Genomic DNA, 26,225 nt, shown 5'->3' on the forward strand with positions numbered 1-26,225 from the left:
CACCCAAAGCAGGTGGGATCCCATGGGATAACCACACCAAGGAACCAACCCAAAGTCATGATCCTACAGCCTTCAGGAGACAGGAACCCACTGACTCTGAGTTTTGCATCTCTACAGGTGCCTCCAAACCTCCAAAGCAGACTGGAGATGAATAATTGGAATAATAAATCTCAAGGAGTACAGGCTAATGAGCACAGGCTGTAATATCCACCTACTGCTGCCTTTTCACCCTGAAATACTGATTGCTGAAAGACTGAAAGCAAAAATCCCATCAACATAGAGGGCTTATGGTTATCATTACATTGATTAGTTGTTTTAATTTGAGATTTTTGGATGGGATTCCCTGTTCCAGCACATAAAATTTTCCATTGAAAGCAGATTTTGTCATTCTTTGCATGAGATACAGTGGTTAGTGTTAACATGCAACCAAAAATTTTATGCAGGCAAATAAACTGACTTCCTTTTCTTTGGGCTGCCTTCCAAAGCCCTGGTTTTAATATCTAATGTACAAAAGTCCCAGAACACTGCTTTATATTAAAAGCATGAGCCAGAAATGTCCTCAGAGAACACTCCTGAGGTCAGGATTTTTCATTTGTTATCCAGGCCTCCATACCTAGATGGAAATATGGAATCACCTACAGCACATTTCATGTCTGCAGAGGAAAACACTTCAGGAACAGCATTTAGCACGTCCCACTGAATGGTGTGAACACACTGGGAAGGATTTAGTCACTTGATTCCTCCTAGGAACAACAACTGCAAAGATATTTGGACTTTCTCCTCAAAGAACTGAGCGTGGTAAAAATCCAAAATTCCAGCACAAAGCTGCAGGAGCTGAAGCCATGGGGGTAGACAGAAAGCAGGGTTGGGTGGGATTTTGGGAATTAATTGTTCCCTGTGAGGGTGGGGAGGCTCCCAGAGCAGCTGTGGCTGCCCCTGGATCCCTGCAGAGCCCAAGGCCAGGCTGGAATAAGCTGGGACAGTGGAAGGTGGCAGGGGTGGAATTAGATGAACTTCAAGGTTCTTTCCACCCAAACCATTGCAGGATTCCACACTCAGCAAAGCCAGGAAACCAAGAGGGATTTATGAGGCTGGAATAAGCTGGGACAGTGGAAGGTGTCCCTGCCCATGGCAGGGGTGGAATTAGGTGATTTTAAGGTCCCTTCCACCCAAACCACTGCAGGATTCCACACTCTCAGCACCTCAGCAAAGCCACGCAGCCAAACCAAAATTCACCTTGGAAACCAAGAGGGATTTCTGATTTGGGGGGAAGGTCTGGTTTGTACCTGAGCCACTGTAGGAGGAGGATGAGGGGGTTCTCCTGGAGAAGCTTTTCACAGCCAGGCTCTGGCCTCTCTGCTTCCTCCTCCACGCTGTCCTGCACTTGGAGTCGATGCTCTGCTTGATGCGGTACCAGTCCGACTCTGTGATGCCAAACTTGTAAAACAGGTGGCCTAGAATGGAGGAAAAATAAAAAAAATGTAAAAATACAGCAGAATATAGCATCGAAATACCTTAGAAATACCACAGAGTAAGAGAGACACTGAGAGATGGAAATAGAAACAAGTTTCAAAGGATGGCTTTACAGAAAAGACTGGATACTTTGGAGAAATAAAATTATGAAAGATGCACTGTAGTAGGACCCACAAGGGTTAATTTTAGATTATTGGCTTTAAGGCTTCTACAGCACGATGTAGCTAAAGCTGATAGACCAAAAAGCACTTACAGTGTACTGTAATTAGGAAATAGTTGGCTTCTAATTGTGAGGGTGTGAATTATAACATCTGTATTGTCTCACCCTTCTCAAGAGACTGAAAATGGAATAAAAGTTTAAGCACCTCTCAGCTGCCTCATGTCTAGCTCAGAAAGGGCTTAATTTGACAATAATAATCAACACAAACTTGTATTTTCCAGAAAACAGAGAGGACACACACAGTCCCACACAGCAGGCTCTGCACCTGTGCAAAGAGCCCCAGAGCTGAGCAGGGACAGGACTTCTTCAACAAAACTTATTCCCAAAAGTCAGTGATTGTTCACCTGCACAGTTCTGGGTGTAAAAATGCCAGGAATTTTAACAATGTAAAATGTCCATGGAATTTTATCAGCTGCACTGGGGTCTGTGGAAGCTGCACTGTTACAAAGCAAGAGGAGGATCCAGCACTGCAGAGGCAAAGCTGGAGCAGGGATTATTCCTCACTGACAGTACCCCTCAATAAGTCTGACTACAAAACTGACTTCCTGCTGAAGAAGGAAAATGCAGAAAATTCCATATAGAAAAAAAAAATCAACTCTTTTAAAGCTCAGTGCAAAATGGACCCAAATTCAGTAAAAAACAGCCCAAAATGAGGATCCCCTCACAGAATTCAGGCACCTCAGGAGCCTCAGCATGAACTCTGCAGCCCCTGGTGCTGAGCTGCCAAAGTGTTCCATGAACACGGTGAGGAGTGGCTTTAAAGCTGGGAATTTAACTGGGAATGCTGTGCACTGTCAGCTTGAATTATTCCACACTTTCACCATTTCATTGCAGCTTCTGAGGGGTTTGGATTTTCCTAAAGCACCAACGCTGGAGAGCAAAAAACTTCAAGCCCTCACGGAAAAAAAATCCCCTGAAAAATCCATTATTTGCCCATCTGAAATAGAGGGAGATGGATTTTTATATGGACAGGACAAGGGGAATGGCTTTAAACTGACAAAGGAAAGGGGTAGGGGGGATTTTGGGAGGGAATTGTTCCCTGTGAGGGTGGAGAGGAGCTGGGATGGAATTCCCAGAGCAGCTGTGGCTGCCCCTGATCCCTGGCAGGGCCCAAGGCCAGGCTGGAGCACCCTGGGACAGTGCAGGTGTCTCTGCCCATTAAATGAACTTTAAGGTCCTTCCCACCCAAACCATCCCAGGATTCTCTGATCCAAACCCCCTAAATCCAACCAGAGCTCTCTGAACATTTAATATGTTAATACTCTCAAAATTCAGAGGTGCAACACTGAACAAGCCAAGGCTGCCAGAGATGCTTTTACTCCACAGGGCAAAGCTTCAAGAATCTCTAAAATTCTCATTTTCCTTTCCCTACCCTGCAAAGTAAAATAATCTTTTCCACTTTTCCACTTACTGGGCTTTCCATCTTCCTCTCAGATGGGCTCCTAATCCTGTGAAGGACTTGCCTAAGCTGTTGTATATAGAACCTAAAGAACAGGATATGGGCTGCTCCTGCAAGACAAATGGTTTGAAGCCTGGAGCCACAAAATTCCAGGTTTGCACAAACTAAAAGCTCCACAGCTTCCTCTGCATTACAAATGAGCCCAGAGTCCTCAAAGCCTGAGATCTGCAGGCTCTAGCAGAGCCAAGTGGAGAAGTGGAATCTCTTGTGGCATCGTTTTTTAAAATAAAATTTATTTTTTCAATGCTTTAATTAATTTTTTGTAGGAGCAATTTGAAATAAAGGAGAGAATACACAGGAAGAAAACACTGGACTCCAAATCTGCTTCAGAAGTGCTTTGAAGTCCCCAAGATTTCTCACTTCTAAGCGACAGCAAGAACCCAGAGAAGTTTCCAGCCCTGTGTGGAGTCTCCAAACTGGGAAAGCAGGAAAATGGGCTGAAATTCCAATTTGCTGCTGTGCAGGGTTACCTTTCCATGGGTGTCAGCAAAAGCAGAGCACAGAATGAATTTCAGATGTAAAATCTGTGCAGTCACTGTCGCAATCTAAAATGCTGTTTTACAACCAGGTCCCGAACAAGACATTTCCTACCAGGAAAAATCACAACCTGAAGGCACTGGAGGAGTTTTTAAGGAGATAAAAAGTTCCCAATGGCATTAAAAACATGATTTACCTGCAGGAGAGAGAGAAATCCCCCAAAATGTGCACAAAATAGCAGAGTGGAGCGAGCTGAGTGCTCCCTACCCACAAATAATTGCAGGCAGGAGAGCCCCCAGCATGTCCCACTCCCAACCCACCCAAAATCAGGATATTGGAAATTAAACTCTCACTTGGGGAAATCCAGAGGAGAGAAAAGGCAGGAAAGCTCCAGGGACAAGGGATTTGAGGGTTTTTTGGATCATTTACTCTCCAAAGCTGCATCAAACATTGATATTTTACACAGCATCCACGAGCCACAGAACAGCACAGAAAAATCCAGGCAGGAATATAAATCAGCACTTGGACCAAAAGACAATGATTTGGAAGATAGATGCCCATAAAACAAGAATAAAGAACAGGATTTAGATAATTTAAGATTGGCTGGGTGTGTTTTTAGTGATCTTTTCATGAATGGTGCCTCAAAAAAGAAAAGATGTCCTTATTTTAAAACAATAAAAACCCAAAGTTTGCTTTTTTGGGGGGGAGGAATCTCATTTCCTGAAGGAAGCTTTCCATAAAAAACACACCAGAGACTTAAAAATAATTCAGTGATTTCATAAATTGCAGGAGTTGGGCTGATTTATACAGACAGAGAGATCCTGGCTGCAGCTTGGGAGACAAAAAGGGCTGCAAAGAGAATTCAGGAGCCACAGGGGAGAAAAGAGGAAATCAAGGATCAACATTCCAATCTGAGCAAGGAAAAGCTCAGGAAGAGGGCAAAAATCAGGAAAATTCAAGTCAGCTTTAAAAGGCAACAGGTGCAGGAGGGATCAGAGACAGGGAGAGAGCTGGGGGAGTTCAATTGAAATTAAAATGAGCAACACAAGCAGGTCTGAAATAAATCTTTCTGTGGTTTTTAAAGGAAATAAAAACTAGGAAATGCAAAGGAAAAAAAGATTTGATTTGGTGCAAACACAGAGGTGGTGACTGAAATGATTCAACACTCCCAAATTTTTGGAGCATCTGCTGTACAAAATAAGGAGAGAAAGGGTTGGAGTTTCCAAAAAACCAGAATTAATTATAAATGAAGAAAATCCCAGGGAAACCACGATCCTGGAGAAGTAATCCTCTCTTTCTGAAAGGTCAGAAGTCAAGGAGCAAAAGACAAAACAATCCCCACAGAACATGAAAGTGTAAAGAAATCTAATTAAGAACAAATTGAAGAGGAAGAGATCAAAACCAGCCATGAAATATTCCATCCTCATCCCACATTCAGAACCAGCTCCTAAAAATCAAATTCTATGGCAGGAGTTTCATTTGCACACCCTGAGTTTCTGCTGCTCCCCATTCTCCAGCAATCACAGATTTCCTTGGAAATTTCTAAAAATCAAATTCTATGGCAGGAGTTTCATTTGCATGCCCTGAGTTTCTGCTGCTCCCCATTCTCCAGGAATCACAGATTTCCTTGGAAATTTCTAAGGTAAATCAGTATTTTCATGCACTTGGCAGAGTTAGGCTGAGGTGGCCCAGAAATTCCTGCAGGTTTTGGTGCATTTGGAAAGATTTGGGAAAGGGCAGCAGAGAATCCAACAGCCATGTATAAAATACAAATATATTTCTATTAATACAGAATCCAAGCAGATTTGGGTCACTGCTCCTTCACTTTCCAATTCCCTCTAATTTTTCAAACCCAAAGAACCTGGTTTATTCTGATTTATGGAAGGAGCCATCAGCATTCAAATATTGCCATCTAGTGGGGTGTCAAATTCCCAGTGTGGCAGGAAAAGATGGATTTTTATCTGCTCCTGGTTTGCTCCATCCCAGCTCCCCACAGGACACAGAGAGTGCTCTGAAAGATTCTGGAGCTGCAGGTGCAGGGAGAGGCTGGGGTGAATTAATTAATTAATCCCTGCAGAATTAATTAATCCCTGCAGAATTAACTAATCCCTGCAGGAACAGAATATTTGTGATGTTCCTGGAAATCCCAGAGGGATCCTTCAGTCCCTTTCCTGATGGTGACAGAACATCCACAGCTGTTTAATAACCTGAGTAAAATTATTAACAATTAATCAACCCCTACAAGAAAATCATTCTGGACCAAAGTACAATTATTATAAATTAATCAATCAACCCCTACAAGAAAATAATTCTGGACCAAACAAAGGGTTTATGACCTGAAAAGAGAAAACTCTTCCTGTTCTCTGCTCCAGGTCCCAAGTTACACCAGAGTGATGCCACTGGACAAATGGCATTTGCTTCTAGTTTTTTCCATCACTTTTTTTAAAAAAAAATCTTACATTTATTCCTATTTTGTCCCTAATTTTTAAAAGAGAAGACAACAGCTGCAGCAGAAACCTTCCCAATGAGCCAATCTTCAGACTTGCCCTTTTCCTCTTTCCACAGCCCTGAAGGAGCCCTGGCAAAGGCATTTTTGTGTGCCCGGGCTCAGCGCTGTGCTCCTGCCTGTGCAGACCTGCTCACTCCAGCACGTACTCACACCAAGCCAAAAGGGAGAAGCACCGAGGGATGGAAGGAGTGTGCAAACAGATGGTCCAAGTGACCTCATACATTCATTTTCTGGTTTCTGGAGAGCCCAGCACTCACCAGAGCCTGACAGCACATCACACACGGTGCAGTTACAGCAGTGGGGACTGACAGCCCCACCACGGCTTTGCCAAGAATGGAAAATTGAATTTCTCACTTGTCTAACACAAGGACAACGAGAGGAGTGTGAGGAGGAGAGAGAAAACACACAATTTATTTTCTTTCCCCAAAATTGCTGCCTTTTTTTTTTTTTTTTTCAGTTTATTAACAGGGCCTGGCCAGGAAAATAATTGAAATCAAGAGAAGTGCCCAGGAAAGAAGCAAACTGCAGGCAGCAGCGAGTTCCAGCTGAAAGCAGGGCCAGCACTGATGCCATGGATGAGAACTGTGGGGCTGAGATAAACTCAATGGGTTCTCCCATTATCTTCTTGCCTGGCCTCAAACGAGGTTATCAGGGCCCTGCATGTGGCAGCATTTAATTGATTCACAAAGCAGCAGCTCTGTGGAGCTGGAGCCAGGCTCGTGCAGCTCTGAGGGACACAGTGTGTGAGAGCAGCAGCAGCACGAGGCCAACAGAAATTAAAGCTCTTCAGACAGGAGAAAAGCCCAACAGAAAGGATTTCTTTCACTTCTTGCTTTTTAAAGATGTGCTGAACTCTCAGCTTTGCTCCTGAGGAGGAGAGAGCTCCACAGCTCTGCAGCCTCGCTGGTTGTGTCCCCAGCAGGTGACACCACTGGTGACCTTCTCAACAGAGCCAGCCCAGCTCCAGGGGGAGCAGAGCCTCTGGCAAGGCTCAGAGCCCAGGCTGTGACAGCACAGAGCTCAGCAGGACCTGCACAATTCCCAAATTTCCACCCCAAAGGGAACCTGTCCCACCCTGAGCCACGCTGAGGAGCACAGAGCTCAGCAGGACCTGCACAATTCCCAAATTTCCACCCCAAAGGGAACCTGTCCATGCTGAGGAGCACAGAGCTCAGCAGGACCTGCACAATTCCCAAATTTCCATCCCAAAGGGAAACCTGTCCCACCCTGAGCCATGCTGAGGAGCACAGAGCTGAGCAGGACCTGCACAATTCCCAAATTTCCACCCCAAAGGGAACCTGTCCATGCTGAGGAGCACAGAGCTCAGCAGGACCTGCACAATTCCCAAATTTCCACCCCAAACAGAACCTGTCCCACCCTGAGCCATGCTGAGGAGCACAGAGCTGAGCAGGACCTGCACAATTCCCAAATTTCCACCCCAAAGGGAACCTGTCCATGCTGAGGAGCACAGAGCTCAGCAGGACCTGCACAATTCCCAAATTTCCACCCCAAAGGGAACCTGTCCATGCTGAGGAGCACAGGGCTGAGCAGGACCTGCACAATTCCCAAATTTCCACCCCAAACAGAACCTGAGCCATGCTGAGGAGCACAGAGCTGAGCAGGACCTGCACAATTCCCAAATTTCCACCCCAAACAGAACCTGTCCCACCCTGAGCCATGCTGAGGAGCACAGAGCTCAGCAGGACCTGCACAATTCCCAAATTTCCACCCCAAACAGAACCTGTCCCACCGTGAGGAGCACAGAGCTGAGCAGGACCTGCACAATTCCCAAATTTCCACCCCAAAGGGAACCTGTCCCACTCTGAGCCATGCTGAGGAGCACAGAGCTCAGCAGGACCTGCACAATTCCCAAATTTCCATCCCAAAGGGAACCTGTCCCACCCTGAGCCACGCTGAGGAGCAGGAGGGTCCCACAGGGTGCCTGAGCACCTGGAGCAGTGCAGGGTGTCCTGGAAGGACAGACTGCAGTCCCTTCCAAAGCAAACAGTGCCAGGGCGCTGTGATAACACCACACAACAGCCTGCAGCCACTCTGTGCTTCCCAAGAACTGCAGCCCGTGGTATTTAACACTGGGAGAAGAAAATGTTGGCACCAAGGATTTCCAGGGACCACAGGATTAGCTCATCCAGCAGACACAAACCACAGGACTCCTGCTCAGGGCTGGGCAGAGGAGCTCTGATCCTACAGCCTGAGGGAGCCTGGGCTGGGGCCAGCAGCTCAGGGATGCTCAGGAAATTGCTGGGATGAGCTCTGCCACTGCCCCAACCTCCACAGCACCCATGGCTGATCCTGAGGGGCTGAACCAACAATTACCAACATCCCAATCACAGAAATCACCACTTTCTGCTGCTGATGAAATGTTAAAGACACAGCACAAAATGCCAATTTGGATCATTTTTCCTCAGGCTGTCCAGCAGTCTCCAGATGGAATCCAAGGTTTGGATGCACCTCTGCAAGTGCTGATGTTCAGGACTGTGGCATGTTGGTGTGACACTTTCAAACCATGGCATGCTATTCAATACTCTGACAGCCAGCCATACTCTGAATATTGTGGGATATTCAGAAATGAGACGTGAGAAGCTCCAAATTATAAACAGGAAATGAAAGGAAGACAAAATATACCAAAAAAGCATACAAATATTAGAAAGGAAAGAAGAAAAAGAGAAAAAATTGGTAGAGTTAATAACAATGCAGTAATAAAAAAGGCTTTTAGAAGTGGGAAAGTGAAAGAATAGAAAATATTGATATTCTGTATTTATAGTGCATGCCCTCAGTAATTGCAATGTTTGTTTAGAGCACCTGAAGGAGAGAGAAGCTGGAGAGAAATGATTTCCAGGGTTCTGGAGGGGCAGGACACAAGGGATGGCCTCTCACTGCCAGGGACAGGGTGAGGTGGGATTTTGGGATGGAATCATCCCCTGGGAGGGGTGAAGAGGCCCTGGAATGGATTCCCAGAGCAGCCCCTGCATCCCTGGCAGTGCCCAAGGCCAGGCTGGACAGGGCTGGGAGCAGCCTGGGACAGTGGGAGGTGTCCCTGCCATGGCAGGGGTGGCACTGGATCTTCAAAAGATAACTATAAATACACATATAACTATAAATACACATATAACTATAAATCTATATATCTAAATATACAAATAAATATATAAATATAAAATATAACTATAAAGACTTGGTGCACACAACCCAAACCACTCCAGGATTCCATGATAAACATCTCAAAAAACAGCACCAGCCTTGGAGTGTCCCACAGAACATCCTCTGGTGAGAAACATCTGAGCTCAGCTCATCCATGAGAACTTCCTGCCCTTCCTCCAGTATTTCCAAGCAGGATAATCCCCGAGCAGGACAGAAATGTGATCTATTTGTGTTTATCCTGCTGTTATGAAGCTCAGACTCCCCAGGAAAAGCTGGAGCAGCAGTGCTGAGCTCCCCACACGTTTTCCAGGCCACCAGAGGCAGCTCCAAGCAGCCCAACCTGCGGGCAGCAATATTTCGATTCCTATTTCTCTTTCTCCCTCCATACATAAACTCATCCCACTGCCATCAGCTCCACAGCCAAATGTGGTTCCTATTAAGCAGCCGTGTGTGGGCTGCAGCCCCAGAGCTGGTGTGTGGATTTTTGGGAAGCAGAGCCAGTGTTTAATTCCATTTGGCCTCTGCTGAGGACACAAGTCCTTTCAGAGTGTATTAACATCTCTTTCAACTCCTGCAGTAGGAGAAGTGCTCCCATCCCCACTGCAAGGAATGTTTTAGAGAACAGGAGCAGCAAGCTTTGATGAGGGATTTCTTTCTGTGCTGTGTTTTTGTGGCTTAAAAAGTGAAGTTATTTGGCATTTGAAGCAGCAAATGCATCATTCAGAGTTAAAAATCAGATTTTATCATTAGGTATTCTCAGCTAACACTTTGTTTTATGGCATTTAAAAGACAGGGATGCATTCTGGAGGAAATTAAAGGGAAATGGGAAAATTCCCTCGATGAGAGTGGAGGCAGATGGGAAAATTCACCCAAAGTTTCCAGCACAGTTTGCTCCCCTCTGTGAGCACTGCAGGGTTTGGGTGGGGGATTGAAGTTTTTGAGTTGTTTTTTTTTTCTCAGCAACAATCCTGTCCCTAACAAGAGAGTTATTTCCATGTGCATAAATCATTCCCTGAGCAACAGATGCTGTCTGGAGCCCAAATAAGAATTTTGGGGTCCAGTAATAGAAGGGCACAGATTCCCCTTAATGCAATTCATGAGTTTGGATCTCCTTCCTCCACCCAACCAGAAATTCTGCATTAAATGTGCAGGTTCTGATCTTCCATCCTCTCGGAATAATTAACTAGAACTGACAAATAAGTGGGAAAATGATTGGTGAGAGTCTGCAAAAACCCATGTGCAGAGCAAGGGGCTTGCACAGAAATAATACACAAAGTTACACACAATAATATATAAAATATGTGTATATATAAATATATCTTATAAGTAACTAATCTTATTTTGTTTTCATTTAGTTACTTTGATTATTTTGAATAATAAGAACTACTGATAAATTTTCTTTTCTGAGCTTCAGAAATCCTCTCTCCATTTTTTTCCAGCATGCCATGGAAAATCATCTTTTCTATTACACCATTTCTTATAACTGCAAAATTCTGAATTTGGGAATCTGTTTTTTCCAACTTGCTCGTGGAAATTGCTGTAAAATCTCCAAAGAGCTAAACCTGTATTTTCTGTTAGGCAAAGAAAATTACAACTGAGGATGTTCTTGGATTGTATTTCACCAGCAAAAGTCTCCATTTTTAGCAGGGCTGAGGTAATGAGCTATTTAATGACATAGATTGTGTTTAAATCATTCTGGTTTCTTGCCCAAAAGCTCTCCTCAGTACCACTGCCACCCCACAAGCAAATTCCTACCACAAGTGAAAATTTAGACTTCCAAAGATAAACTTTCCTCTCCTCTTGTGGTAAACCCTGTGCAGAGCATCAAGAATTTTTAATAAACACACATCTCTTCATTTTCTATACTTTCTGCATATTACACAAAATACTTTCTCTATTAAATACAGATTTGCTTGGTGTTTTTCTTATAGGAAAAAAAAAATTGAATATCTTGGCACTGACAAACTGCAAGAAACTTGAAACGAAAGGAAAAACAAAATCCTTTCTATTTCCTTGGGCTCCTCTGGCTGTGACTGGCACAGGCCAGGCTGATGACATTGGATTTTTCATTTCTGGTTGAATTAAGTCATCAAAGCATCATTGGCTCAGAGCAGAAGCAAATCCCACTGTGGGGACCGGCCCTGAGGGGTTCCCATGCCAGGGCCACTGGGTTTGGGGTGATTTTCTGGGAGAACACCCCAGGGATGAAAAGCAGATGTGTGTGGACAGGGAAGGGGGTTTGGGATGGCAGGGATGGAACCATGGCACACACAGACCCTGAGCGTGGGCACAACCCCATCCTCGAGAGCTGAGTGCTCCACATTCCTCACCAGGCTGCTGAATCCAGCTCCACTCCCACTTAATTACTGCAGTGATGACACATGAGGTTATTAAGTGAAATCATCATTTCTGGACCACTCTTCTCACTGCTACATTTGCTGCTCCATCAAGTTCTCCTGTGTTTTCTTTGCTGGTTGCCACAGGATTCTTTGTCCTTGCTGGTAGCAGATCAACATTTCACTGCCCAAACCAGACTTCTCTGGCCAGATCCACACAGGCTCGATTTTTTCCAGAAATCCCTAGTTTTTTATGGCCTGGCTCCCAAAAGAAAACAACTCAGCAGCCAAGAGCAGGAAGGAGTGAAGTTGTTTCAGATACCTGGATCCCAAACCATGCTCATGTCACCAAAGTCAGACCCTGACTGCTGCTCGTGATCCCCTGCTCTCACATCTGTGCCATTCCAGGGATCACTTCCATAATCCAGTATTTTCATGGTCAGAATGCCTCACAGAAATGACATAATCCCCAGTTTGAGCACTTGGTCACATGGACACATTCCTTCCCCATGCTCACACTGGCAAACATCTCCTGTTCCTCCACCACCAGTTACAAACTGACCCATGTGATTTGTGCTCTCAGATTTGAGGGATGGGAAAAGAACTGCCTGGGAATTGCTTTAACACTGGTGCAAGATCCATTTCTTAGTTTTTCTAAAAGCTTTTAAGAAAAATCTATGTTTTAATAGCAAGATCATTGACACTGATGAGATCAGCAGACAAGAAGGCTTTGGAGATCAGCATTAATTTGTATTATCATCTCTCTTAAAAATACATATTTCATGTGTTTGTAAAAGAAGCCCAAAGTTGTCTTCTTCAGGTAAATAATGAAGCAAAAATTGCCCTAATGCAGCCACCTGAGTGGGGTAGATTTGGTTTTCAATTTCCCAAAAAAATAGCGTGAAAACCCCTGGAAACAGCAGCAGATAAGAGGAACATGATTGCTGCCATCACCAAACACCATTCACATTCCCTTCCCTGGAACTGCCCCACAGCCACTTCTCCAAACAGCACCCCAAACAATCCCTGACCTCTTCCTAAGCCTTACCTGGAGTTTCAAATTGCCAATTCCATACAAAATCCACCAGGAGGACAAATTATTCCCACTCCAGATCCACTGGTGATACACAAAACGTGACTATAAAGGATCTGGTAACAACAAGACCTCCAGGTTTATTAGAATCCAGTTCAAGGATCCCTCCTGGGCCTGCCCAGACAGCCCAACAACCCCAGCCTGTGCCTGGGAACGGTGTCCAAACACTCGTGGAGCTCTGGCAGCCTCAGGGCCGTGCCCATTCCCTGACTGCAGAGCTCAGCCACCACCTGGCAGCAGAAACCTCTCCCAAAACCCTGGTTGTGCTGGTTTCCTGGAAATAAAGCACAGGGAGCAGACTTGGCTGTCCTCAATGTATTCACTAGCAAATCAGCACAGCAGAACACGATGCTCACATCCAGATTCCTCTTTTCATTTCAAACCAGTGGCTGGGCCTTTGTTCTACATGAAACCACATTTGATTCCTTTTAAATTAACAAATATCGTGCCTTTAACACAAATGATATCAGTTCACAGCTCCATCACAGCTTAAATGATGCAAAGACTGGTGCACATGGAGCAGACAGGAATCCAACAGTGTCCTGCCATTCCTGCTGTGAACCCAGATTTTATGATCCTGACATTGCCAACTTTTCCCATCACAATCTCAGCAGTCTTTTGAAAAAAAGAGACGTAAATAGGAAGTCAAAAATTACGGTTCAAGACCATGCTGGTCTGAGCACTTGAACAGTACTGAAATTTGTGTTACTAATTATTTCTGCAATATTTACTACACTCACAGCTGGCGATTGCACAGATGTCAGAATTCAGAATAAAAGACGGAGGAATTTCTGGTGAATACCCACCAAGTGAAGTAAACCAGCCTTTTAGGATTTCTTCCTGAAACCCTTAAACCTTTCTCATAAACAAAAGCCACCAGAACCATCTCACCACACATCAAACCCACTCTTAAAATCTCACTTAACCCACTCATTTCAGCCTTATCCACACGTCCAACTCCTCGGTTTCACTCACAGCGAATCCCGTAGATCATGAGAGGATCCAGCTGCTTCTTGCCGTGCTTGCCCTGGCCCGAGAGGTTGGAGATGGCCTGGATCTCCCTGTGGAAGAGGTAATCCAGCAGGGTCAGGGCCATCTTCTCGGCCGTGCGGCAGTTGGTGCTGATGTGCAGCATGTCCGCGGGCGTGATGGGGCAGCGCACGCGCATCTCGGGGTTGTTCTCATCGCCCAGCCACGTCCCGTTGGGGTAATCCTCTGAAACACACATGGAACAGCAGGGTAATCCTCTGAAACACACATGGAGAGAGCTGGGGTAATCCTCTGAAACACACACATGGGGAGAGCTGGGGTAATCCTCTGAAACACACATGGAGTAAAGAATGGGGTAATCCTCTGACACACACACATGGGATAAATGCTGGGGTAATCCTCTGAAACACACATGGAGAGAGCTGGGGTAATCCTCTGAAACACACATGGGGTAAAGGCTGGGGTAATCCTCTGAAACACACATGGAACAGCAGGGTAATCCTCTGAAACACACATGGGGAGAGCTGGGTAATCCTCTGAAACACACATGGAACAGCAGGGGTAATCCTCTGAGACACACATGGAATAAAGGCTGGGGTAATCCTCTGAAACACACATGGGGACAGCAGGGTAATCCTCTGAAACACACATGGGTAAATACTGGGGTAATCCTCTGAACACACATGGGGTAAAGATGGGGTAATCCTCTGAGACACACATGGGTAAAGCTGGGGTAATCCTCTGAACACACATGGAACAGCAGGGTAATCCTGGACACACACATGGAGAGAGCTGGGGTAATCCTCTGACACACACATGGGGAAAGGCTGGGGTAATCCTCTGACACACACATGGGGAGAGCTGGGTAATCCTCTGACACACACATGGAACAGCAGGGTAATCCTCTGAAACACACATGGGGAGAGCTGGGGTAATCCTCTGAGACACACATGGGGTAAAGGCTGGGGTAATCCTCTGAAACACACATGGGGTAAAGAATGGGGTAATCCTCTGAAACACACATGGGGTAAATGCTGGGGTAATCCTCTGAAACACACATGGGGTAAAGGCTGGGGTAATCCTCTGAAACACACATGGGGACAGCTGGGGTAATCCTCTGACACACACATGGAGAGAGCTGGGTAATCCTCTGAAACACACATGGGGAAAGGCTGGGGTAATCCTCTGACACACACATGGAACAGCAGGGGTAATCCTCTGAAACACACATGGGGTAAAGAATGGGGTAATCCTCTGACACACACATGGAGAGAGCTGGGTAATCCTCTGAAACACACACATGGGACAGCTGGGTAATCCTCTGACACACACATGGGGACAGCTGGGTAATCCTCTGAAACACACAGGGGCAAAGGCTGAGCAGGGAGACAGGCTGGGGTAATCCTCTGAAACACACATGGGGAAGGGTGAGCAAGGCTGGGTAATCCTCTCAAACAGAGAGGGGCAAGGCTGAGCAGGGAGGCAGGCTCAGGACACAGCCAGGATTGCTCAAGTTTGCATCCTCTCCCCCACTTTGCCTCCTGGTGTCCATGGGCTGTCCCAGCTGAGCGCAGCGGGATCGCGGTGCCGGCCACCGAGAGAAAGAAACCCAAATTCACCCAGCAGTGACCTAAAGCTGTTGTTGTTCATGTTCTGACCCACACAGCAACTGGTGAGGCCAGTCCAGGTGTCCAGCTCGCTCTCAGAGATCTCTTTTATTGAGAAACCACTCCAGGCCCAGTACTCTCATCCCATAAAAATGAAGGTTAACTGCAGCTCTGGGATATTCTCAAAGCACAGCAAATTTCAAGCAGTCAACAGCTTTGAACCTTGTTTTCCCCAAACCCATGAGATTAAAGCAAGGCTAAGCAAGATTATAGATTTAGGAAATTATAATCAATAGTGAGCACTAACCTGTTTAATCATTTAAAAGGAGTACATCAAGCAATTACAATAATTTAGGATGTAACCAGATATCCTAAATATAATTTGGGTTTTTGCTCATATTTACTGGCTACATTATTTTCTAAATAATAGCTTCCCAAGGAGCAGGCCCAGCAGAAGGATCATTATTCAATCACTGATCCTCTTCCCTCTTATTCAAATATAGGACCATCAGAGCCACAGCTATACCTACCTACACACACACTCAATAAATTAAGAAGCTTTTTTATTTCTTTCCCAGTTTGTCAGGGGGAACAAAAAGGGGCACTAGGGATTAAATTAAATAAATAAATTGAACTCAAAGGAATATTAGGCCCTCACTTCAATTAACCTGTGCAGACAATGCCAAAAGTTGATGGATTCAAGACTAACCAGAAACTGGAAGAGAGCTCAGGACCAACCCCACCTCAAGTGGAGGATGAACACAGAGCCAAGGATGAGACTCCCATTCCAGACATAAACCAAACCTCCAGAATTCCTACACTGCTCACAGGAGCAGGGTAGGAGGCACTCCAGCAATATTTCAGTGGCCACTGACATGGACCATTTGGATTTGATTTCCATGTTTGCTCAACTGAGGAGTAAAACAAGGTTTGCTGACTGAGGGGTCACTCAGCCCTTCCACTGAGAGCTTTACATTTTCATTTATTGTGAACAGCATTCAGTTACAATTCCATTAATGACTTTTCTTTCATGAAGTGATCTTAGAGCAGAGTTTTGTGTATAGACAAAGTCCCCAACTCCTGGTTTCCATTCCCCTTCCATCCCCAAAGGAGGTGACAGAGCTCAGGTCAAACAGCATTTCCTCCTCACACCGAGCAGCACCCACAGCAAGCAGCATCTGGAAATCCAAATCCTGCCCTGGCCTTTATCAGACTCCAAGCCAGAAGAACTCAATAAAATAGAACATAAAAGCAACTCCAAACACTCCAAGCTGCTTTTCCAGCACGACCTTTGGGTTGAGTCACCCCACATGTCAGAGCCGAGCTCGCAGGCTGAGTAACGACAGGATGAGGCAAACGTTGGGTTGTGCAATCCTGATTTATCACCGAGAGCAGCAGATTATCAGCACGAGCACAGCCACACAACCAGGGAATGGCTTGGGCTGGAAGGGACCTTAAAATTCATCTCCTCCACCCCTGCCATGGGCAGGGACACCTTCCACCATCCCAGGGTGCTCCAAGCCCTGCCCAGCCTGGCCCTGGGCACTGCCAGGGATGCAGGGGCAGCCACAGCTGCTCTGGGCACCCTGGGCCTCCCCACCCTCACAGGGAAAAATTTCTTCCTTATATTCATTTACTTGCAAGGAAAACTATTTATTGTTGACATATGTAGAAACTCATCCCTCCAATTATTTTCCTGCTGAAATCAGAACTTCATGCCCTGTCCTGAATATATTTTTATACACTTGCAAATTGTTTGTATTTTTTTTTTTTTTGCCTTAATTTGATCCTTTCTTTTTTATCCTGAGCCAGGATAGGTCAGACTGGCTGCTTTCTGCTCCCAGTACCAGGTGCCATCTGAAAAATAAAGTGGTTTGGATGAGTTGTGCCTTGTTTTGCATGCCACTGTGTCTGGCCTCACCACAAGTCTGGTTACCATTATCAGGGAAAACAACAGGCTGTTCCTCAAGATAAATGGACTGGGTTAGAAAAATTTGGGCAGATCTGGCGAAGCAAAAACATCTCTGGATCAATGTGTACGTTTTTCAAAGAAATTCTAGGAAGCCTGAATAAATTATCCTCCAGCCTATCACAGCCTTGCTGCCTTACAGCTCACAGGATTGCTGTTGGATATAGGAATTTTTGTTCCTTATGGAACACCTTTCCTTTTGCCTGCAGACTTTTCTAACAAACGTTGTTAACCTACATGAACCAAAGATTTTGTTCAATTTGCAAAATCCTCTCTTTTTTCTGCTGGCACAGAGTCCAGAACATACTGTTTTTACCACATGCAACTGTTCTTTTATTGCTCCCAGCCTGGAAAAAAAGACATTATCTTGTTATTCTGACCTATGACCACAATCCCCCCACTAAATTATCTCTTGCATTTTCCTCCTCCTTTCAAACAGAAAGGGAATTTATTTTATAACCATTTTGCATCAGGCATGACTGAAGTTAACCATGAATCCACTGCAGCTCTGTGAGGGCACAAAAGCTGAATTATTCCTTATTTTAGATCAAAATCATTCCTGCCAGGCTGCCAACACATCTGGCACTTTGCAGGGAGCAAACACAGGACTGGCACCCAAAAATCTGGTGGAAAGAGGAAATCCAGGGCCTGTTCTGAGTGAGGCACAAACACCCTGAGCTCTGGTGTGGGGTGGAGGAGAATGGATAGGGAAGGAGAAAACAGATTGGGAATTGGGTGGGAATTCCCTCTGAGCAATTAAATACATAAACACTATTGAGTAAATCTGGATCATTGCAGTCTCCCAGCAGTGAAATATCCTTCAGTGCATGTGGAATGGTTCTTGAGGTGCTTATCAGGCTTTGGAGGTGATATCTGGGTGGAATAGGTTATTCAGTGCATGCACTGTGAAAGGCAGAGTCCACCCCCAGCACTGCACAGCCATACCCTGCTGCTCCTTAAACACTTCCAGAAACTCAGCAATGCCAGCTGGGGAGGAAGGGAGCCCTCAAAGAACCCCCTTCCCTTCAGCTCAGTGAAGCACAACTGCACACACTCACCTGGGGCTCAGCCCTTCACACACCTTCTCATTTTGCCCTATTTTTCTTTAATTAGCTGAGGAAGAACTTCATTGCCTGGAGGGTGGCAGAGCCCTGGCACAGCTGCCCGGGACAGTGTGGGGTGTCCCTCTCTGGAGACATCCCAAACCCAGCTGGCTGTGTCCCTGCCTGGGGCTGGGTGATCTCCAGAGCTCCCTTCCATCCCCAGACATTCCCTGATTCTGTGAATTTTCCTGAGGACCCTGCTGCCCTTGCAGGGGAAGGAGCTTCCCTGCCCTTTTTTACACCAAATATCACATCACCACGGATCATTTCTCCTCCCAGTGCAGAAAGCCCTGCCAGCTTTATCCTAATTCCTCTCTGCATTCACAACCCCATTTCCCACCCCACACCCACCAATTTCTAGTTCCACTGTTCCACAGTTCTAGTTCCACTCTCCACTGTTCTTTCTTCAACATCACAAAATTTGCCTTTATCTCCATTCTACTGAACCCAGTTTGCTTTCCAGTGCTGGTTTTGAGTCTTTTTTGCTGCATTTCTTTTATCTCCCAGCACAGCTGAGCATCCATCCCCGTTTGGGACGTGCTGCCACGCAAACGAGGAATTCTCTGGGAACAGGAGGAGCCAGTGTGGGGTCAGCAGCAAAAAAACCCTGTCAAGAGAACAAAAACCAGACAGGGGCTGCTCTGGATGTGCTCTCCCACCCAGGGAAGTGACAGACACTGAGCTGTTCCATTTTTCCATTGGGATAGGCTCCCTGGTCTGACATGAGCATGAAAGCAAAGCCAGGCTGTGCTCCAGCCCCAGGAGCTGTCAGTCATTCCTTTAAAACCAGGGAAAACAAAAGGAAACACCTGCCCACAGAAATACTGGAATTAACATGTTCCCTCACTCCAAGAAGTTGTGTTTATTTTAATCTCAAGGCTGGGTGCAAAGTTGGCAGTGGAGGAAAAGACTGGTAAGCGCAGAGAGGCAGAAAGATGAATTAATCTTTAAAAAATTAAAATAAACCCCATAGAAACAAATCCTAACTTACAAAAATAAACCTCCATTTCTAGAGAAATTAAATAATGTTTTGGCTGATGTATAGAAGATTCAACATCAGCATCATGTGGAGGGCTGGAACGAGATGAGCTTCAAGGTCCCTTCCAAGCAAAACCATTCCGTGATTCTGTGATCTTTTAATGAGCTCCTGTCAATTAGCAGAAGTTCACAGGGGCAGTGATTAATTGGCAGAGAATCCAGAGCACTGACTTTATTAATTAAAAATCATTAAGTGTGTGGAAGGGAGGGATAACCAGGCTGTAACTTCACCTCCAGATGCAGCAGTGGGATTGAAAGCTGTGCTAAAAGAAAGGTTAAAGAGCTCTAAAGTCACATTCAGCAAAACCTCCTCCAGCACAAAATGCAGCTCAGACATTGGGAATTCTGCCTGAGGAACAGCACAAATGGCCTGGGCACTGAGCTGGAGTTTGTCACTGGACTGTTCTTGTGGGGTGGGGAAAGAAAGGTTTCATTTCTTGTGAATATCAAAGAAAAATCCCAGAATCATGGAATGGTTTGGGTGGGAAGGGACATTGGAGATTATCCAATTCCAGCCCTGACACCTTCCACCATCCCAGGGTGCTCCAAGCCCTGTCCTACCTGGCCTGGGACACTTCAGGGATGGGGCAGATACAGTAAATCACATTTTTACTGATTTTTTGTGAGCCTTCTCTGGGAAATCCATTCCAGGCCCTCCCCAGCCTCACAGGGAAGAATTCCTGCCCAGTATCCCACCTGACCCTGCCCTATTTGAGATCAAACCCAGAACAATCTCCAGGTAAATATTCCAAACACACAGGTAAATATTCCAAAGGTAAATATTCCAAACACACAGGTAAATATTCCAAAGGTAAATATTCCAAACACACAGGTAAATATTCCAAAGGCTGTGGCTGAAGGAGACCCAGTCCCAGCTCACTCCCTGTGGATCCAGGACCAGGAGGAATTTTGGGAGCAGCCCTTGCCCTCACAGGTTCTTCAGCCTCAGCACAACATCACTGAGGCATCACTTGTTTGTTAAGAATAAGGCTCAGTTCTGGTGAAATCCAAGAGAGATTCCCTTACTTTATGACTCATGGAAGGATGTGATCAGATAAAAAGTTCAGATAAAAAAAGATCCAAAAAAACCTCAGAGAATTAAAACCCATGGACTCAAAGGGCTTTTTAAAACCTTGGAAAATGTGTTTCACATCAGAAAATCAGATTTCTAATGTGGATTTTGCCCTTTTTTTCCTTGTTTAATATATCTTTGTTGTATTTGGGTGGAGCTGGGCCAGGGTTAACTCCAAATATCTCTGTGGCAGACACCTGCAAGAAACTTGTTCATCTGCTGGCTCCCAATAATTGAAAAAATAAAACCCAAAGCAATTCAATTTATAAAATTTTCTTTGGCTTTCACCAGTCCTCATCAGTGTCTCCACATCAGCACCACATCATTTGAGGGTACAAAAGGTTCACTCCTGCTCTGCTCCAGCTCCTCCCACTGTCTGTGCCTGTCCTGAGGAGCTTGGCAGCAAACAGCTCCAAGTGCTCATCCCACGGGTGAGATCTGAGCCTGCCTGAGCTGGAAAATCCTGTGCACAGATAAGTCTGGGACACTGAGCTGCTTGGATTCCCACTTGGAAAGCAAATCCTCAGTGCTGCTTCACGCTGCCATTATCAAATGACTGCTTCAGACGCCAAGTTGAGGAGACAAGACGTGACTGAGGAGTTTTCTCTGGAAAAAACATCAGTCATCCCTTAATTAACACCCAGGCTCCCCTTATCTGCTCCAAAAATACATGGTCACATTTCCAGCTCAGGGTTCTGCATGAGAAACTGGAGGGACAGGACACAGGGAATGGTTTCACTGCAGGGTTACATGGGATTTTGGGAAGGAATTCCTCCCTGTGAGGGTGGGAGGCCCTGGGATGGATTTCCCAGAGAAGCTGAGGCTGCCCCATCCCTGGAGGTGCCCAAGGCCAGGCTGGGCAGGCTTGGAGCAGCAGTGGGAGGTGTCAGGGCTGGAACTGGATGGGCTTTAAGGTCCTTTCCAACCCAAATCATTCCATGATCCCAAGTCTTCTATGAAGGCCCAAAGAATTGATTCACAAATGAAGTTCTGTGCAAGGAGGGCACTAAGGACCAGCTGAAGCATTCAGAATCTTCACCATGTTAAAAATGGACAAGAACTCTGGAAAGCACAGGAAAAGAGTCTCAATAGAACTGAACAAACTTCAAACTTTTCCTTCTCTTACCACCCTGAAAGTACAAGGGCAGTGTGTGAAAACTGAAGAGGAAAATAACATTGGCCCATCACATCCATCCCATGCAACCATTATAAAATAAACCATTACAAAATAAACCACTATAAAAGACACTTCCTCATGTTTAGTGTATAACACTTAATGGCTCTCCTGCTCCAAAGGTGTATCAGTGAAACTAAAAAAGCTCTTCCTGTGCTCTTTGTTCTGCACATGACACTGAACTGTACAAAGATCATTGTTTTTAAGCCTAATTAGAACATTCACAATTAAATAAATGCAGTGCTATATTTGAAGTGAGAAGATGCTGCACTCCAGAGCTCCCAGTAAGAACACAAGCATGCCAAAATTAACTGGATTTTAAAAAACACCTGGATTGAAGTCACAGTGTTCAGTCAGCAAGAAACCAGCCTTGTTCTACAGCATTACTGGAACTGGGCTCAAAGCTTCGGAATCATTTCTTAGGGATAGAAAGGCAATAACACTAATTTTTAAATTATCACAATTATATGAAAGCCAGCAAAGAGTGCCTTTATAGAAATCCATTCCCTAAATCCTGGAAATATCCACAGCTCAATGTCAGACAAACCCACTCTAAGCACAGTCCAGTTGTGCTTTCCAGAGCCAGGATGACAGAGTGGAGCTGCCCTGAACACCTGGTGTTTGCTCTCAGTCCTGGGTTGGGATCTCCATCCAGGTTTTACCTCTGCACACCTCAGAGTCACCTGGAATTCTGTCCCAGCTGATGACAGCCAAGGGCTGCTGTGACTTTGCCTCTCCCTGCACACCAGCCCTGCTATTCTGCATCTCTTCCTTTATTAATAATTGAATTTGTGCCATCCTGCAGGTGAAGTCACTTAGCAATTCCCTCCCGTGCAAGGGCAAGGGCAGGTGGAGGGGGGTCACTGATCTGATCCTCAAAGCATTCATCAATCTCAGAGATTTTGAACAGATGAGTGTTCCAGAGGTCTGAGGGAAATCAGATCTGCAGACATTAATGGATTAGGTGTTTCTTCAGAATTTACATGCACATCAATGGGTCAAACATCACATTTGTCTGTGCAAATCTGTGCCATCCCAAGGCAGAAAGGGAATTACACAACAAACATCCTCCTGGTGCTGGTAGCTTTGCTCCTGGCATAGCTGACAGAGCAGTAAAAATTCTGGAATCACTGAGGCTGGAAAAAAACTCCAGGATCAGAGTCCAAGCTGTGCCCAGTCTCCACATGGTGCTCCACCCAGAGCACCGAGTGCCACCTCAGGAATTGCTGGGACACCTCCAGGGATGGGCACTGCAACCCTCCCTGGGCAGTTCCCATCCCTGACCCCCCTTCCCATGGGCAAATTCCTGCTGCTGTCCGAGCTGAGCCTGCCCTGGCCCAGCCTGAGGCTGCTCCCTCTGCCTCTGTTCCCTGGGAGCAGGGCCCAACCCCCTGGCCAGACTCTTGCACTGCCCAAGCTGTGTCCTTTGAAAGCCTTTTAATAAATCCCTACTTTATTCCTTTAATCCTGTCCAGCCTCTGTTCTAGACAGCCTCTCAAGGCATCATTGGTTTTTTAAGACACCTGAGGGCTCTGCGGCCTCACACAAGGCCTCGCTCTGAGGCCTTTAGGATGTCAGGCCTAACACAACACCAGGACTGTGCTAAATTACCAGACCTAAGGAATTACAAGTATGCACACTACGAGTAATGAGGATACATAAAATGTACATTAAAAAAAATGCAAAATCTCCCCTTGGCCCCCCACATACCTTCAGAGTTGAGGGTGATGAGGGTGACGTTGTTGCCGATGCTCTGGCTGCCCACCTGGCCGCTGTTGGACACAGAGTCGCTGGCCTCAGAGCCGCTCTCGCCGTCCTCGTTGTGGCTGTCATCATGCCCAGGCACCTTCACCACGATGGTGTTCTGCCGGCGGCCCGGCACCGCGCTGTGGGCAAGGAACACGGGTCACCTCCAGAGAACAGCCCTCAGCAGCAATGGGAGCATGGAATGTCCAAATTCCAGTGCCAGTTCAGCTTGTGGGCCTGCACGTTGTTGTGAGGGCCAACACGGGTCACCTTGAGGGAATGGACCCTCAGGAGGAACCTGAGCATGGAATATCCAAATTCCAGCATCACTCAGTTCAGGTCATGGCCCTGCACATCATTGTGAGTGCCAACATGGGTGACCTCAAGGGAACGGCCCCACGTGAGCATGGAACAGCCAAATTCCAGTTCATGTCATGACCCTGCACATCGTTGTGAGGGACAACACAGATCACATCAAGGGAACAGTCCCTCAGCACACATGTGAGCATGGAATATCTAAATTCCACCATCAGTTCAGCTCGTGGGCCTGCACGTCACTGTGAGGGCCAACACAGGTCACCTCAGCCCCTCAGAAGGAGCATGAGCATGGAATATCCAAATTCCAGAGTTACCGAATTCAGCTCATGGCCCTGCACATTCCTGTGAGGTCACCTCCAGAGAACAGCCCCTCAGCATAAATGTGAGCATGGAATATCCAAATTCCAGAGTTACTGAATTCAGCTTGTGGCCCTTCACATCGTTGTGAGGGCCAAATAAATGTGTTGTATAAAACGGACTCCTTTAAATCACTCTACTCTTGCAGAACTATCCAGCAAAACAAAAAAATCACACTGTGGGCAAGAAACACAGGTCACCTGAAGAGAACAGCCCCTCAGAAGGAACATGAGCATGGAATATCCAAATTCCAGCATCACTCAGTTCAGCTCATGGCCCTGCACATCGTTGTGAGGGAATTAAAAGCACTAATTAACAAAATAAATGTGTTGGATAAAATCAGCTCCTTTAAATCACTCTGCTCCTGTGGAACTCAGAGTTATCTAGGAGAATAAAAATCACACAGAATCACCAGGTTGGAAGAGACCTTAAAGATCATCAAGTCCAACCCTAACACCTCAACTAAACCATGGCACCCAGTGCCACATCCAGTCTCTTTTTAAACACATCCAGGGATGGTGACTCGACCACCTCCTCAGACAGATGATTCCAATACTTTACCACTCTTTCAGTAAAATACTTTCTCCTAACATCCAACCTAAATTTCCCTTTGTGCAGGTTTAGACTTTGTCCTTTGGGTCACACATAGCAGAAGGAATAAAAAAATCTTCGGTATCAACTTCCTACATTTGCCTCAACGGAAAAGTCTAGGCCCCATGTGCAAAACAAAAGAAATATCCCAGTAATTTATAAAAATATATTAATTACGACCATTTTCCACCCAGAATCCCCAGCTCTGCTTGTTTAAAATTCACTTTAGATAGTCCAAGTTTTCCTTGGACTGCATATTCCTCCTTCAGCTGGTTAAATACAGGATTTTGGCCTGTTCTCAAGGGATTGTGCATCCATGTAAAAATCCACAGCTATAGAAACCCTTGTTTAATTTAACACAGAGATAATCCCATCAGGATGCCCAGATAATCCCAGCTCCTCCAGGATGCTCTCTCCCATCAAGAGGGAAGCAAGAGAACCTATCCAAGCACAGGTTCAATCTTTCCCCCATTATTACCTCAAGGATTCCTCAATTTTCCCCTCTAATTGAAGGGAAAAACTGGCCTTTGAGAGTGGTCCTGCCCAGGGAGGGAAGGAGGGAGGGTTCCAGGGAATGGCACTCACTTGCTGAGGATGTTCTCCAGGGAATCTGCTGCTCTGCTCAGAGGCTCCTCCTGCCCCACCATCTTGGCCACGATGGAGTTCTGCCGGTCGTTGTTGAGGATCACCGTGGTCTGAGGGACAACACTGCAAAAAAAAATAATCACAGAGGGAAGAGGAATGTAAAAGAGCAAAGCTTATAAATAATGCATGAAGAGGGTTTTGGTTTGAGTAATCCAGGGAGGGTCTGGGCCTCGTCCCTCTCCCGGCACCGCTGACGCCGGCAATCCATCGAGGCTGACACCGGCACCACCTCGAGCACTCTGATTTCTCCAGAGGATGGATGGCTCCTGTGGAATTATATAAAAGTCCACGACCCCTGGGGAAGCAAGAAGGAATTCATCAATTCAGGACACACAGGGGGAAGTGTGTAAATCACAGCTCCACCAAATTCTTTCTGGGAGCATCTGAGTGGTTGCAGAGGTGCTGTGGCAAATTTACATGGTAATGCATCAGTTTCAGCGGGATGATTTCTAGGAAAAGAGAATTTGAAAGGATTTATTGCAAAAGTGGACAATGAGCATGGTTAAAAGGCACGTGTTGTCCTCCAGGGTGGGGAGATGAGCAGCACAAGATGCATCAGAGCAAACAGGACCAGACTGTTACTGAATAAAAACAAGACTAAACTACTTCTTGTTTGCATTTCACACATTAAAAGCCTAAATCCAAACACCAAAATAATTTAATGTGTGAGAAACCAGAAAAAGCTTCTCTTATCACTCCTGATGACACTGGAGAAGGAAAACTTGAGACAGGCTAAGTCTACACTGGAATGCAAAAGGAAATATGAAACAAACAACTGTCTCCACATGCAGATGGGCACCTGCCCTGTTTGCAGGGATTATTCACATTACTGCCACACCACACTCAATATTCCCAGGTTGGGATTTCAGACTTAAACTGTTCCTGCTGT

General features: G+C 45.8%; 1 protein-coding gene across 5 annotated transcripts in view; it reads right to left on the reverse strand.

Moving 5' to 3' along the window:
• The window catches only part of BANP (BTG3 associated nuclear protein), a 131,430-nt gene that overhangs the window by 74,829 nt on the left and 30,376 nt on the right, over positions 1–26,225 (reverse strand). For all 5 annotated transcript variants that reach the window (XM_064723411.1, XM_064723410.1, XM_064723412.1 and 2 more), the window contains exons 5-8: positions 25,277–25,399; positions 23,390–23,565; positions 13,702–13,941; positions 1,287–1,454 (exon numbers count right to left, since the gene is read on the reverse strand). In XM_064723411.1, coding sequence (XP_064579481.1) covers positions 1,287–1,454; positions 13,702–13,941; positions 23,390–23,565; positions 25,277–25,399 — 707 coding nt within the window. The remainder of the gene's footprint in view (positions 1–1,286; positions 1,455–13,701; positions 13,942–23,389; positions 23,566–25,276; positions 25,400–26,225) is intronic.

This window comes from Zonotrichia leucophrys, chromosome 11, assembly GCF_028769735.1.
Source record: "Zonotrichia leucophrys gambelii isolate GWCS_2022_RI chromosome 11, RI_Zleu_2.0, whole genome shotgun sequence".
NCBI lineage: Eukaryota > Metazoa > Chordata > Aves > Passeriformes > Passerellidae > Zonotrichia > Zonotrichia leucophrys.